Below are 14,032 nucleotides of genomic sequence, written 5' to 3' on the forward strand. Positions count from 1 at the left end.
CAATATAGCAGCTATAAGCTACTGGAACTGATATAAAGAACAACAAATTCAAATAAAATAATTACAGAATATAACAGAACAAGAGACTATTTAGAAATCTAACGACGTAATAAAGTATTTAATAAATTACTTCACAAAGCCTAGGGTATTTTTTCGTTTTTTAAAATGTTTTATTTGTTTCCGTGAACTTCCACCCTAGATGACTTATGTCTCATTTATTGAATTTTTGCCAAGCAGCTGTTATCCTGGTAATCCCGAGCGGAAGTTTGGTTTTCCTGGCAGGAAATTGTCAGCAGTGTTTTTGTTGCTGCTGGGGACTGTTGTGTTGTGAAAATGGCGACGCCTCGTCGCTCCTCCCAGCAGCAGCAGCAGCAGCAGCAGCAGCTGAGCACCCTGCTGTCCTCACCTCCTCGCAGCACATCTATACCCGTCAGCCCGCCGGAATCGCCGTCTGCACCCGCCGAAGATGCTTCCCGGTTTTCCCGTGGAGCAGAAATGGAAAACGTGGCTGATGGTGAGGTAGCGCCGACCTCTCCCAACACCACTTCCCCGGCTCTGGCCCTCACACCCAGCAGCAGCAACAGCAACAGCAGCAGCAGCAGCAGCAGCAGCACTACTAGCTCCCCGACCACCACCGAGGGAAGCGAGACTAGCCCTGGCTCTACGCCGGACTCTGGCGGTGCTAACCCCCGCAGCAGCAGCACTATTAGCGGCGATGCAAACGGCGCTTTTAGGGAGTTATTTGAAGCCTGTCGAAACGGGGACGTTTCCAGAGTCAAGAAACTCGTAGATGTGGTGAATGTGAACGCCAAAGACATGGCCGGACGGAAATCTACACCCCTGCATTTCGCTGCAGGTAACTATATGAAAATATATATATATATATATATATATATATATATAAATCTATTTTGTTTTGCTATGAAAATATTATTTTTGTCGCGCCAGAGAGCTACCAGAACAGGAAAAGTGTGAGCACCGAGTGCATTTGATCGGACGTGCAACAAGTTTTCTTCCATAAGAGGCAACGTTAGGAGAGAAAAATAACAGAAATTAAGAAAGTATAATTTTTTTTGACTTCACGTCACTTTCAGATTTGTCGAAATTTAGTCAGTATTTAACTTTTGACTGATATTGGTTTCCCTGGCCAATGCCGATATTTATTGATCAGGATGGTCAATTCTGTTGTCCGTCATATTGACTGATGGGATTTAAAAAAAAGTCATAATCTATTGGGCTGCACAGTGGCGCAGTTGGTAGAGCTGTTGCCTTGCAGCACGAAGGTTCTGGGTTTGATACCCGGCCCGGTCTTTCTGCATGGAGTTTGCATGTTCTCCCTGTGCATGCGTGGGATTTCTTGGGTTTCCTCCCACAGTTCAAAAACATGACTGTCAGGTTAATTGGTCTCTCCAAATTGTCCCTAGGTGTGAGTGTGTGTGTGCATGGTTGTTTGTCCTGTGTGTTGCCCTGCGACAGACTGGCGACCTGTCCAGGGTGTACCCCGCCTCTAGCCCGGAACATTAGCTGGAGATGGGCACCAGCAACCCTCCCGACCCCACTGAGGGACAAGGGTGAAAGAAAATGGATGGATGGTCATAATCTATTTTACCCGTCACTTATTAAACATGACATCCAATTGCATTTAATTTCCATTTAGTTTATTTAATATTCAAGCTGAACAGAGAATCCACTTTTCTCGTCACACATCATGCAGATTAGTACTTGTCAATTTTCCTACAGTGACAAAAACCGCTGATTGTGGCCTCAATAATTTCATAAAAATTGAGTGTAAACGGTGAAATAGCCCTTTATTTGAGCACCAAATAGTAGGGCTGTAGTGATACAATAATCACACGATACAATACACAATATTCTGCTCACGATACGATATATATTGCAATATTCAGCAAACGATACAATTCAATACACTTTTGCGATTTTCTGAAAGATTTTAGAGGGACAGAGTGATTTTGGTGACATTTTGTGACTGTTATAGAGTTGGATTGAATTAATTTAACTGAAAACTGATTAAAAGCATCAACTACACAATACCTGGCTCTGGTTGGACATGGACACAGACTTAAAGTCGACAGCTGGACAAAATGAATAAAAAAAATGGTGAGAAAAACATATTTCTTTTAATTGAAACAGTACAAACTGTAGCTTACATGCATTTGTAAAGTAAATAAAGTGCACCAAGTACCCTGCTCTGAATAGTTTGATACCTTTTTAACCTTGACACTTAACATCTGAAGGAATCACTCTAAGCCTGATGACCTAATCACTCTCCCGGCGAAGCAAGCAGTGAGTGAGCAAGGTGACAGTTGGATGTTACGATACTTGTGGATGAGTATAAATTTTTTTCTAGGAAAGAAAATATCGATATGTATTGCAAAATCGATATTATTACACAGCCCTACCAAATAGCAAATTGAGTCAGATACTAAAGTAGGGCTATTAATTGGACCAATAAATCATGGTTGTTTTTTTTTTTCCCCCAATGACAATTAAAGTTCTGATTTTATGTTTTCATTGTTTTCTTTTTATTCAGTCCAGACATTGTAACAAAAATATTCACAAATATTCAAAGTAACACAATTTTAGCAACATGACTCTAATAATGAATTCATTAGAGTATTTTAGCACAGTTTGGATTAACTGTTGGTCTTTTGTTGTAATTAAACATTCTTTTCTATTTTTACTCAAGGTTATCATGCTGTGAGAATATTATGCAGTTAGCATGTGTAGCATAAAATGCTACGTATGTGTACTGGTGGGCTGAAATGAACTCCCTGAAGCAGCTGCTTCTTTCTGCTTTTTGGCTCCATAGATTTGGTGGTGGAAACATTTTGGGGGATTCACATCTCAACGTCTTTCCTCACACACCCTCCAAAAATAAGAATGATTTCATTGTCTAGCTGAAACTGTCAGAGCTTCCAGCCTGAACACATTGTCTGCTTAGATACAGCCGACTGAAAGCATGCTTTCGCACAGAATCCTAATGATCCAGTAGCTGATCCTACTTTTAAATATTGGTCAAATGTTAGCTTTATCAGCCAGCGTTTATGTTAGCCCTTTTTCTACAGTGAATTATTATGTGATTCTGTACTTAACTTCTTAGTAGTTCAGCCTGAACAGTGTCATAAAAGTGACTTAACACATCTCTAAGCGTTACCTTTGAGTCAACACCCTGATCAACTGTGTATATTTAATGTGGTCACCAGCATGGATGACACGACTGGCTGATTTGAATGTGTGCAAATAGATCACGGTCAGAGCAAAAAGTGTGAGACTATTTAACATTTGCAAAGGAATACACTCGATAATAGCATGCTGCTAGCCATTATCCCCCTTTCTAATCAACACCCTGTCCACTTTCATCTTTTGTCTTAGGTTTTGGACGGAAAGATGTGGTGGATCACCTGCTGCAGACAGGCGCCAACGTGCACGCCCGAGACGACGGGGGCCTCATCCCACTCCACAATGCTTGCTCTTTTGGTCATTCTGAGGTGTGAACTTTTAACTATTTTACCAATGTTTTTTTGCCCTTCTGCCTCTTAACCGCGAAGATCAGATTCATGGCTGTGATTTTTGATGTTTTAAAGACATGGCCAACAGGGTTGGGAAGTATATATTACGTATAATACATTCGTTATCGATAATATTAGTAATTAACCACAGCAGAAGTATTAATATTGGCCCAAATTTTCATATTGGTTCCCTACATGGTTCTATTAAAAAAGTAGCATTTGATATTTTTGAGTAGCAACAGCTGAGTTGTAGTTTTGAAATGACTCTACAATTGCATTCTAATTAAAACAATCAATATGTGTTTTTGAATGCTTTCTACTTTTGTAATTAGCTTAAACATATCACAGTTAAAGCATGTTTTTTGTGATATTAGCATTGCATACAGTCATGCTGTGAAACCAATATATTTTCTATGCTTTGTGCAGCCCTGCTTGGAGCCTTGCTGATACTTCAGGAAACCTAATTCTGTAAATTTGTAAAACCAAAACATTGTTCTTCAACAGAGTATTGATGTAATTCTAAATCTTGTTTTAGGTGGTGTCCTTGCTTCTGTGTCAAGGCGCCGACCCCAACGCTCGAGACAACTGGAACTACACGCCGCTACACGAAGCAGCTATCAAGGGCAAGATTGATGTCTGCATAGGTAAGCCCACAGAAACAGATGCCAACGCCTGTACATTACAAATGGTTGTGTGAATGGGAGCCGTTTATTGTCTCACTGTCCGGTGATTGTAAGTGCCTAAGCTTATTGTCTTTTTGCCCTCTAAGACAAAAGTAGACCGTTGTGCGAAGGCAACAAAACGAGAAAAAAAAAGCGGCGCTGCTTTGTTAATTTCAGCACAATAAAAGCTGCTGGCTCCTCTGTGACGTAAATACATCCCTTCATTGCTTTAGTTAACGCCGTGCATAATTTCTTGATATTAAAATCCGTATTGGCATTAACATAAAGTGTGCATTTGCGGTTGTGTCTGTCGAGTTGTGTGTGTGTGTGTGTGTGTGTGTGTATCAGGACACAACCTTGAGTTTTGTGGCGTCACAGATTCGTTTTAGAAACTGTAATGAACCACCCACAGGCTGGATGCGTTCATTTCCCATCTACAATAAAGCATCAAATATCCTATAAATTGCAATTACCGCATCAGTGTTTATACTCATCGGGGGGAGAAGAGGCTATTGATTTTTGTGTCTCACTGGAATTTCACATTAGTATTTCAGAGGCTGCCTCAAAAGCATTACAAAGGTGTTTGGTTCCTTCACTCCACGCCAGCCTCGGCCTTTGTTTGGACATTTCTGACATCTCGTCTAGATGCCTGTCAGTCAGCCATAAACTGAAGCTGGCAGGCGAGAGCAGGCTGACTGACAATAGACAATCTTCTGAAGAAAAATAATCTGTGAAATTATACTGGAAGGAAACAGATTTGACAATATTGATTGATCCATTCTTTTCATATCCCCATCCTCGCAGTTTTGGGTTAGCAGAATGAGTCTTGGATAAAATAAACAGACGAGCAACAAACATGTCTGTCAGTGTTTTTGTTTTAAAGTGCTTTTGTTGGAAAAATCACTAAAAACCAACTGAACGTTCATCCATCTCAATCCAGGATGTCTGTGCAGTCTTAAAATATATATTTTTAAAAGGAAGTTGGCCTTAAATTCATTAAAAGGTCTTAAATTTTGTCATGGCAGCAATAATGTCGTAAACGTAGCTTTTTTTTTTTTTTTTTTAAATCTTGCTGGATGTTTCTGTCGGGCAAAAGTTTGAGTCGTGCGTAAACATATTCATTGTCTTCTGTGCTAGCTAGTTTTTTTGCGTCCGTCATGGGTAAGTGAAAATATGTCACCAGTTGGCTGAACTTCTGCTGCAAAGTCTTACGAGGTGCAATCAGTAGGAAAAAGAACAAACTTTTAAGATTAGCACTAATGGGTTTAAGGCTGCAGAAAGCCATATGCACTGTGAAGAGCACAAAGCTGCTGCAGGAGGCATAAACGAAAAATTGACAGTTTTTACTATTCTTGATTTTAATACAGAAGAACCAACCATACCTTATTTTTTGTAATGTTTTGGTTTTACATTTCATTCACAGTGGCATCAAAAGGAAAAAAAAAAAAAAGAAGAAAGGAGGGGGTTCTTAAAATCTGAATCTTAGAAACTTAAGCCGCTTTCGCACTGCAAGGAACGGTTCCAGCCCTGTTGTGTTCGCATTACACTGAGGGCGCCGTCGAAGCGGTACCGGACGTCATTATTTTTGAAACTAAACAATGGTTTCGATGTAGCGGCCGGCTGTACTCGTTCATCAGCGAGTAAGCGGAGGAAAAAAAAAAAAAAACATCATTAGACCAGGTGCTTGCACTATATTGAGACGAGTCCACTGCTAATTAAAACTAATAATAAACATATTGAAAAGAGCACTCTTTACAAAATAAAATACAGTTTAGTGAGAGCCAGCTGTCAACGAAAAATCAACGTCTGACTCTATAACAACCAGCGGCCAATCAGCTGCTGGTTCTAAGCAGAACCGCTTGGCCGGCCCGATTGGAACCACAGCTCTTGTGGTTCCATGGGGCCAGGTGGAACCGGTCGCAAGTTGTAATGCGAACACGCTCGGAACCGTTCCGTTCCATACCGTTCCGTACAGTGCAAAAGCGTCTTTAGTCTTGTACAAGAAAGTGCAAAGCCAGGATTTAAGATTTAAATAATTGATACATAACATTAAGTTGTGGGTTGTAAGTTGAAAGAATGTGAAAATGCCACTGCATACCCATGTACAATATGCGAACAATTGGATTTCATCATTTTGGAGAATATCAAGTGCTGCCACCTCCATGCAGTTCAGTCTGACAGAAGGTCAGAACCTGCTAAAAGCAAACATTTTCAGGTCACATTATAAAATAAAATTCTGGCACCTTCAGAACTTCAAGGTTCAGCGTTCATCGTTTTCACCCCTCTGGCAAAAAAAAATCTACAATGCACTTTCTACTTGTCATTCCTCTGCTGGATCTGAACGTCCTTGACTGCAGTAGCGGGGGAGGTGGGGTGGTCCGTCACTGCAATACCATGTAGCAATAAGGGAGCAATGGTGTGCTGTGTTGAATACAAATACTCATGATGATAATAAATGTGTTTTTCTTCAAACGGTCATGTTTTAAAACTGGTTTCCTCATATTTGTGTACTTTTGTTGAGTTGAGATATTTCAATCTTAACGCCAAACAAAACAAAGCAGGTACAACCTTCATCAAGTTGTTCATTTTTAAAATAAGAAAAGTTTTTGTTTTTTTCCTAGAGATTCAATAATTGGAAATCTGCCAGCTGATGCCAAATTTCCATTTTGGCATTTCTCTGACCTGTTCATTTTTGGAGGATTTCAATTGAGGTCACTGAAAAATATATTTCAAATCATTTCTTGGTTCACTTAAAACGCGTGTTCACGAAATTTGAGCCAAAAGAACACAATTAACCATAACAGTTTGTTGCAGAACTTTGTCTCTTAGTTGCTGAAGGTATAATGTCATCTGAAGTTCTCACTTGGAAAACTTTAAAAACTTTCATTTTCTTCTGGTGAAGCTGTCCTTTTGCTAATTCATGCTGATAAATGAAATCCTTTTCCATTTTCAGCTTTATTGGGTTAAAACGAACCAGTTCATAATTTCATTACCCTTGGCAAAATAAATAATTTTTTTGTAAATCCTATTATCTTCAAAGAGTAGTCCTGGGCAGTCAATATTACACCGACTCTGAAAAAGCCTCTGACTGAAGACTGTTGTTGTAAATCAGTCTTTTTAGGTTTGATTACTGCATAAATTAATCTTAATAAAACACAGAGGCACTGTTGGCTTTACAGGTACCCATTTTGAACAGCTCTATTTATCTAAAAAAAAAAATATTATAGCCTAATGCAGCTGTACCTATAACTAGATGTGTATTTTTAAAGGCTGGACCTTTAACACAAAGATTAAACTTTAGCTGGCATTACTAATAATGAGAAACACACACGGCAACCTTTTATCTTTTAAGATTTATTTGCTAATGTTAAAAGTTTAGTGGCTTACTGACCAGTTTTACTTCCATTTATATTAACACACATGTGACTTTATAGGCCATTCAACAGTTGCTTTTTGTTTTTATGCCATCTGCAAGAATTATTTGACTTGAAGTTGATTGGTTACATAATCCTTTTGTTTTCCACATTCAAGTGGAAGTAAAGCCACTAAATTATGTCCATCTGTCATTTATAATCTGGTTTGAAACCAAATGAAGAAGGGACACCCTGCTTTATTGGAGGCGTTAATTTATCGGATTTGAAGAACAAGGGGTTCAACCGAGTCCCTTGGTGTTACTAATTTCAAACAAAGCAACTAATGTAAAACCTGGCACTGATGTAACAACAAAACTGTTGGTTTGTATTTGTTATAATTGCCTTATTCTGTAGGATTACATGCATTTAAAACTAGTTAGTGGCTTAGCATAGTGGAATATGTTTGTCACTAATTTTCAGAAGTCTAGAGTGAAAACTTTATGCTTTATTTAGCACATGAAAGATTTGAAGTTCTCTCTTATTAGGCTATGAAGCCCCCACACGCTAAGAAAATCAGATGTCATTTTCATATTCCTGCATTTAAAAGTTGGAAATAATTGGTTATTTTGCAATAGAGATAAGCAGTTTTACATTTTGAAACAGCTTCAGAAGTTTTTTTTTGCTGTTTAAACACCTGAAGGCTTTTATTTGAACTCTGATCAAGACAGTCGCTCCACAGCACACCGTTTTCTCACTTCTAAAAGTGTGATTGTACTTGAGAAGAACTGCTTTTATTAATGTCTTCCTTTTATCATTTTTACACAGTTAAAAGCTGCAGGACTAGGAAACCCATCTGAATGTGTGTGACTTCTTTTTGTATCGGCTACATGCCTTAGCACAGACGTTGTCCGTCATAAGGCTGCAAATCTGACATTGTCCTGAAAACTAATCCTGCACAAAAAAAAAAGGATTTGGGTTGTTTGGCGAGGGCTTTAGCTGCTATTATGGGAAAAGCATAATCTTTGGAGACTCGGCAGAAAGTGAGGTAGATGTTGACGGTTGTTGATGGAATTGGAGTTGTTAGCTTGCGTGAGGTTGTTTTGCTTGAAATCAGACTGCCATTTTTATAGGCATGGATTTATCCTGTGGATGAGAGTCGTAGATCTGCAGTGTCATGACACTTTTTTCTGATCTTGTCATGTTACAACCGCAAATCTTATCAGACTTTATGGGGATGTTGTTTGATGGGCCAACACAAAGTATTGCAATATATAAAATTTAGACGCAGACCCCCAGTCCACACACAGTCAGCTTAATCTCTTTTGTAGTATGTTGTTACCAACTTTGCATAACTAGAAGAGGCAAAGTTTACACAATATATTGCAAATATATTTTCATCCCAATATCAGTGTGTGCAATATTCATATCTCAAAGGACTGTTTGGAGTGCAATAACTTTTGGCTAATGTATTCAAAGTGTGATGATCCTGTGTTTTAGATGCTGATGTAATATTTTGCCGTTTGGAGAGAGACTCACTGCAGCAGATGCTCATAAATGACTTTGACCAAAATGCTAAAAATGTAGGAAGCACAGTGAGGAAAAAACAAGAGAAAATAGTCATAAATCACAACTGATGTAGCCTATGGAGAATTTTCTAATGTTATGTAGCCCTGCAAAAGATTTACATTTTGTTTTCCAGTCTTCTTTGCTACATAAAGCTCAGATTGGATTGAGAACATATGTGGAGTTTTCAAGCACTGACAGACTATTTGGGCCAATCGTATATTAATTTGAGCTACATCTGGATTTGATGGGATGCAACAAGGCAAAGCAAATAAATGATACAGCACCATTACATAAATCTAATCTACATTTCATAAATGGGTGTCCTCCAATAATTCTGGTGCACTTTTATAAAGCATAAATTAAAATGGACAAAAACAATGAAGCTGAGCAAAATAATAATAAAAATAAAAAAAACATAGCTGCAGTGCTAAATATTCATTCAGTCACACTATAATGCGCAGCAAAAATGCATTTTCTAAATTATGAACAATGATGTAAGTAAAATATTTTAATTACAATACCAATTTTGCAAATTTTGACCATATTAATTAAAATTAACCAAAGTCCACTATCAATTTTAAGTCACAGTGAGGCAATAAGAGCCGTATACTCATTAATTCTCTGAGGTGGGATATGAATATAAAAAAAAGGGAGAGGTGTTTGTAAATGTCTTTAAATCTGTTAGGCTGTAAGGAATGAAGGCTTTAAAAAAATTTGGAATACATAGATATTCAAATTTTTTTGGGGCTGCTACCCCGTTGCGTATCTGAACCCGAGAAAAATCTGAGCCACATTTTATGTTGTCAATTGTGTTTATTATTTTATCGCATTCATCATATTTAACTTATTTGTTGTAACATGGGTCCTGTATGCTCCTCCAAATTGCTTTTTTCCAAATGGTCTCGCATGTGTCACATTTATGCCAATTGGTTGATCTTAGCTTTGAAATTAGGGGTTGTTGTCCTTATAGAAGGAGAACCTTCTCACCCATTTCAAGCCTCTAATGGCATTTAACAGAATCATCCAACATTGCTCTGTATTTAGCTTTGCCCATCTTCCAATCAGCTGAAGAAGAGCCGTCTCACTGCATAAGGCTGTCGTTACCTCCAGGGTCATGAGTGGTGTTAGTTTTATGTCACTTAGCGTTTTGAATATAGAGCAAAGTTGTTGCCTTCCAGTTCAGTTGTGTGCTACTTTGTGTTACTCTGTCACTTCCTTCCCCGTTAACACACAGCGAGGCTTGTGAATCTGACTCTGAATCCTTTTTCTAGGCGTCTAGTTGTTGTTTAAGCAGCAGCTATGTTCTGCCTCGGTCCGAGAGCAGAAGTATCTGGCCCGATCGTCTCTGTTTTTCCTTTCCTCTCTGGTGAATTTTAGCAGTGCATTGTTAAGTGCCTCTGAGTCAAAGGGCATGTGCAGTGGGAGCCGCTCAACAATCACAATAGTGGCACGTCGGGAGGCAGAGAATTGACACTGGCGCCCTCAAAAGAGCTAATTTACAGTAAAATGGAGTGCGGCCAGAGTTTGTTATTCAGCTCATACCTGTTTGCAAGGCACACAACTCTCTTCTCTTCCCTCTTTCTATCCTCCCCTCCTTCAATCTAATCTGAATCTTTCTATCCGCTCTGCTGCTATTTCCCAGTCCTCTTGTTTTTGCTTTCCCGTCCCTTCTTCTCATCCCCTCACCTCCCTCCCTCCTCCCTCTTTTCTCCTCTCTCTCATCTTCCTCTCCACTGCATCGCTCACTCAGTCGGAGAGGCGAGAGTCTCTCCGCTTGCACTCCTTCCTCGCTGCCGATGCCTCGATTAGCTCCCCCCCGGTCCGGCTCCTCTCTACTTATCCGTTTTGCTCAGTCGGAAGCTCCCCCTTCCCGATATCATGGAAGTGCGATGGCTTCGGTCGTCTGTCACGTTGCCGCTTAATTAGGTCTCACTGTTATTTTTGCGGCGGAGAGCCTCAGCAAAGCAGTACGGTGCTGTTTTGTTTTGACATGTCTGTTTACATCAGCGGCATGGCTCGCAGGGCAGGGGCAGCCGGGGGCAGCGGAGGGAGCAGCACTAGCAACAGAGGAGGAGCAGCTGGGGAAAGAGGAGGAGATGAGAAGCGCGAAGCAGGGCACGCCGTAACGCTGCCTGGGGGTCCCGGAGCCCCGGCCGTTGGAGGGAGAGGGCCAGCGGAGGAGGAAGCTGGGGAAAGAAGTGGCGGCTCAGCCAGGGCAGTTTACGGAGCGGGAGGCGGAGCATCAGGATGGGGACTGAGTGGAGGTGTTTGTCGGGGAGTTTGCGTGTCAGTTCAGGAGCTCAGCTACTGTCTGTGTCTGCCCTGTTGTTGCACAGTGCTACTGCAGCATGGAGCAGACCCCAACATCCGCAACACCGACGGCAAGTCTGCCCTGGACCTGGCCGAACCCTCCGCCAAGGCAGTGCTCACAGGTCAGTTATCTGCAACACACACACACACACACACACACACACACACACACACACACACACACACACACACACACACACACACACACACACAGAGACTTCCTACAAAGTTTGGGAGAGTCTTTATGTATGACATTTAGTGGGAAGTGTTTTTCTAAACATAAGAGAAAGATTCATTCATGAATCAAAAATCAGTTTTTCAAAACTGAGAAATCTCTTTTATAATAGTGTCCTGGTAAATATGTACATGAGGGGTCCCCAAACTTTTTCCTGTGAGGGCCACATAACGTTTCCCTTCTCTGCTGGGGGGCCGGAGTCAGTTTGTAACAGAAAAAGTGTGACGTTTGCAGGAGTACCTAAATGTAAAAATTTATTGTTTTCCAGAAAGCACAATCAAATAACATTCTCTGGGTTCTTCACAGAACAAGTCAGGAAATAAATAATAACACTATTAATGAAATAAATAATAAGCAAATAACCCTCTCTGGGTTCTTCACAGAAAAAATCCAGGAAGGATTACAGACGGTATTTTCCAAACTATGTGCCACACCGGACTAAAAGCCACAACCCCAAAGTTTTTAAATAAAAAACAAAAAAAAAAAAAAACGGTAAACATACCCATATAAGTCGCAGATATCTCTGCTGCTCCAGGTTTTCCACAGCGATGCAGTAGCAGCAGAGGGGGGCGGACACCCAAAATTTGAGTCATAACAGGTCAATTGAATATCACATTTATTAGGGTTGAAAAAGAAAAAGGTGCCAAGTTTAGATTTAACTGAACTGATTACGGTAGTTTCCGAACGGTAACTGTAACAGTAAAAGTGCTGATCCTTTGTGTTGCTATTAGCATGTGCTAAATGAAAATGGCTGCTTCCTTCTTCTTCTGCTTCTTCTGCTTCTTCTTTAGATTTCAACGGCAGCTTGCATCCATTATTGTTGCACTACTGCCATCTACTGGATCCTAATATCTATACCTCAAATTCTCATAATGATCCCAGTATTATTTAAAAAAACCCCCGAAAAATCTTCTTTTCCTCCTCAACGCTATTTAACTGATCAACAACATTCTCAAATTTCAATTCCCTATTAAAACCTAATTCCATTTTAATGGACGCTTTCTTCTTTTATTTCCAATTTTGACTTCCAATGATTCACTTCCTGCTAAAGAGCCCCTGGTGGTTGAAGAAAAATCCACATATAAACGGCTTATAGTCCGGAAAATACGGTATATGAAAAAAAATCTGAATGCTCTGTGGTATTGTTCAGGGGGCCTGACCAAATGTGGAGGCGGGCCGGATCCGGCCCACGGGCCGTAGTTTGGGGACCACTGATGAACATCTATCCATTCAGCCATCCATCCAATGGCCACTACAGCCCATTCATTCATCCATCCATCCAGTCACTTTGTGTTTTATTTGAAATTAAAAATGTTCTGTAAAAAAGCGAAGGGATTCTTAAAATTTGAGCCTGGAAACTGAACCTTGTACAGGACGGTGCACATATAAACAGATTCTGTTCTGGTTTTTCTCTGTGTTCTCCTTTGTCCTACTTTCTTGTTTGTTGTTTTTCCTTTCTGCCCGTTTAGCATTCTGTCCATAACTGTGTGGCTACAGGCAGTGTCACCTTTCCATTTTATCTACCATCCATAGACACAATCTTATTGTCATTCAGACTATACACCATACGGCGCACACCAGGAAGAAATATTGTTGCAGTGACTCTGAAAGACAAAATCCTAAGTTGATAAATAATGAAAAACGTATATACCACATTAAAAAGGAAAGTTTAAACATTGCACCTTGCATTTGTGAGAAATATTCAACTGTTACAACTGTTTAGGAACATAAGCCCTTTTCCCATGCTCTGTGTACAGTATGCACAGTTTATTTCTCACACTTCCCATGCCTTTAAGGCTCTTTTTCCCATTTCGAGGAGCTGCTTTTGGCTCAAACAGCATTCATCAGTCTGCAGCTCAATAGAGCCACCGTCTATGGAGGAACTTTCTGTTTCCTACCTTCCCGGTCCGTCTCCAGTCTTTGCCTCGCAGCTTCTTTTGTCATTCTGTAAACAGCATGGAAACAGTTTGAGCCCAGAAGGAGTTGGCACCTCTCATTCATTACACCATTGGTATGTGGAGCAAGGATCATTATGATGACTACCCTCATCATCATAAGTGTGCAGCTCCAGCTAACATGATGCGACCTAAATGATTTGAGGAAACATTATGCAAGTCCTGGTAAATAAGGATATTCCTTAGGAATAAAACACAACTTTCGCTGCAGGTAAATCCAAACGAAAATAGCAGCTTGATTGGCCTGTGTGCACAGGAATCGAGTCATGCATCTCACTTTAGTTCATTTTTATAAATTGGTTCCACAGAGAGCACCATGAACGTTGCAGTCTTTGGGTTTTCAAAGGGTGCAGCATCTCTGCTTTGTGGCTGCTGCAATATGTATCTTAATACCCAGTTAAATACATTAAACATAAAAGAG

The 14,032-nt window shown here is 40.2% G+C and overlaps 1 protein-coding gene across 1 annotated transcript in view; it reads left to right on the plus strand.

The window, feature by feature from the left end:
- Window positions 1-298: 298 nt before the first annotated feature.
- Window positions 299-14,032, plus strand: part of tnksa (tankyrase, TRF1-interacting ankyrin-related ADP-ribose polymerase a) — a 77,373-nt gene continuing 63,639 nt past the window's right edge. Inside the window, exons 1-4 of the mRNA XM_008423895.3 lie at window positions 299-856; window positions 3,394-3,509; window positions 4,066-4,174; window positions 11,448-11,543. Coding sequence (XP_008422117.2) covers window positions 334-856; window positions 3,394-3,509; window positions 4,066-4,174; window positions 11,448-11,543 — 844 coding nt within the window. The 5' untranslated portion in view covers window positions 299-333. The remainder of the gene's footprint in view (window positions 857-3,393; window positions 3,510-4,065; window positions 4,175-11,447; window positions 11,544-14,032) is intronic.

The sequence above is a fragment of the Poecilia reticulata genome, chromosome 12, assembly GCF_904066995.2.
Source record: "Poecilia reticulata chromosome 12, P_reticulata-male-v2, whole genome shotgun sequence".
Classification (NCBI taxonomy): domain Eukaryota; kingdom Metazoa; phylum Chordata; class Actinopteri; order Cyprinodontiformes; family Poeciliidae; genus Poecilia; species Poecilia reticulata.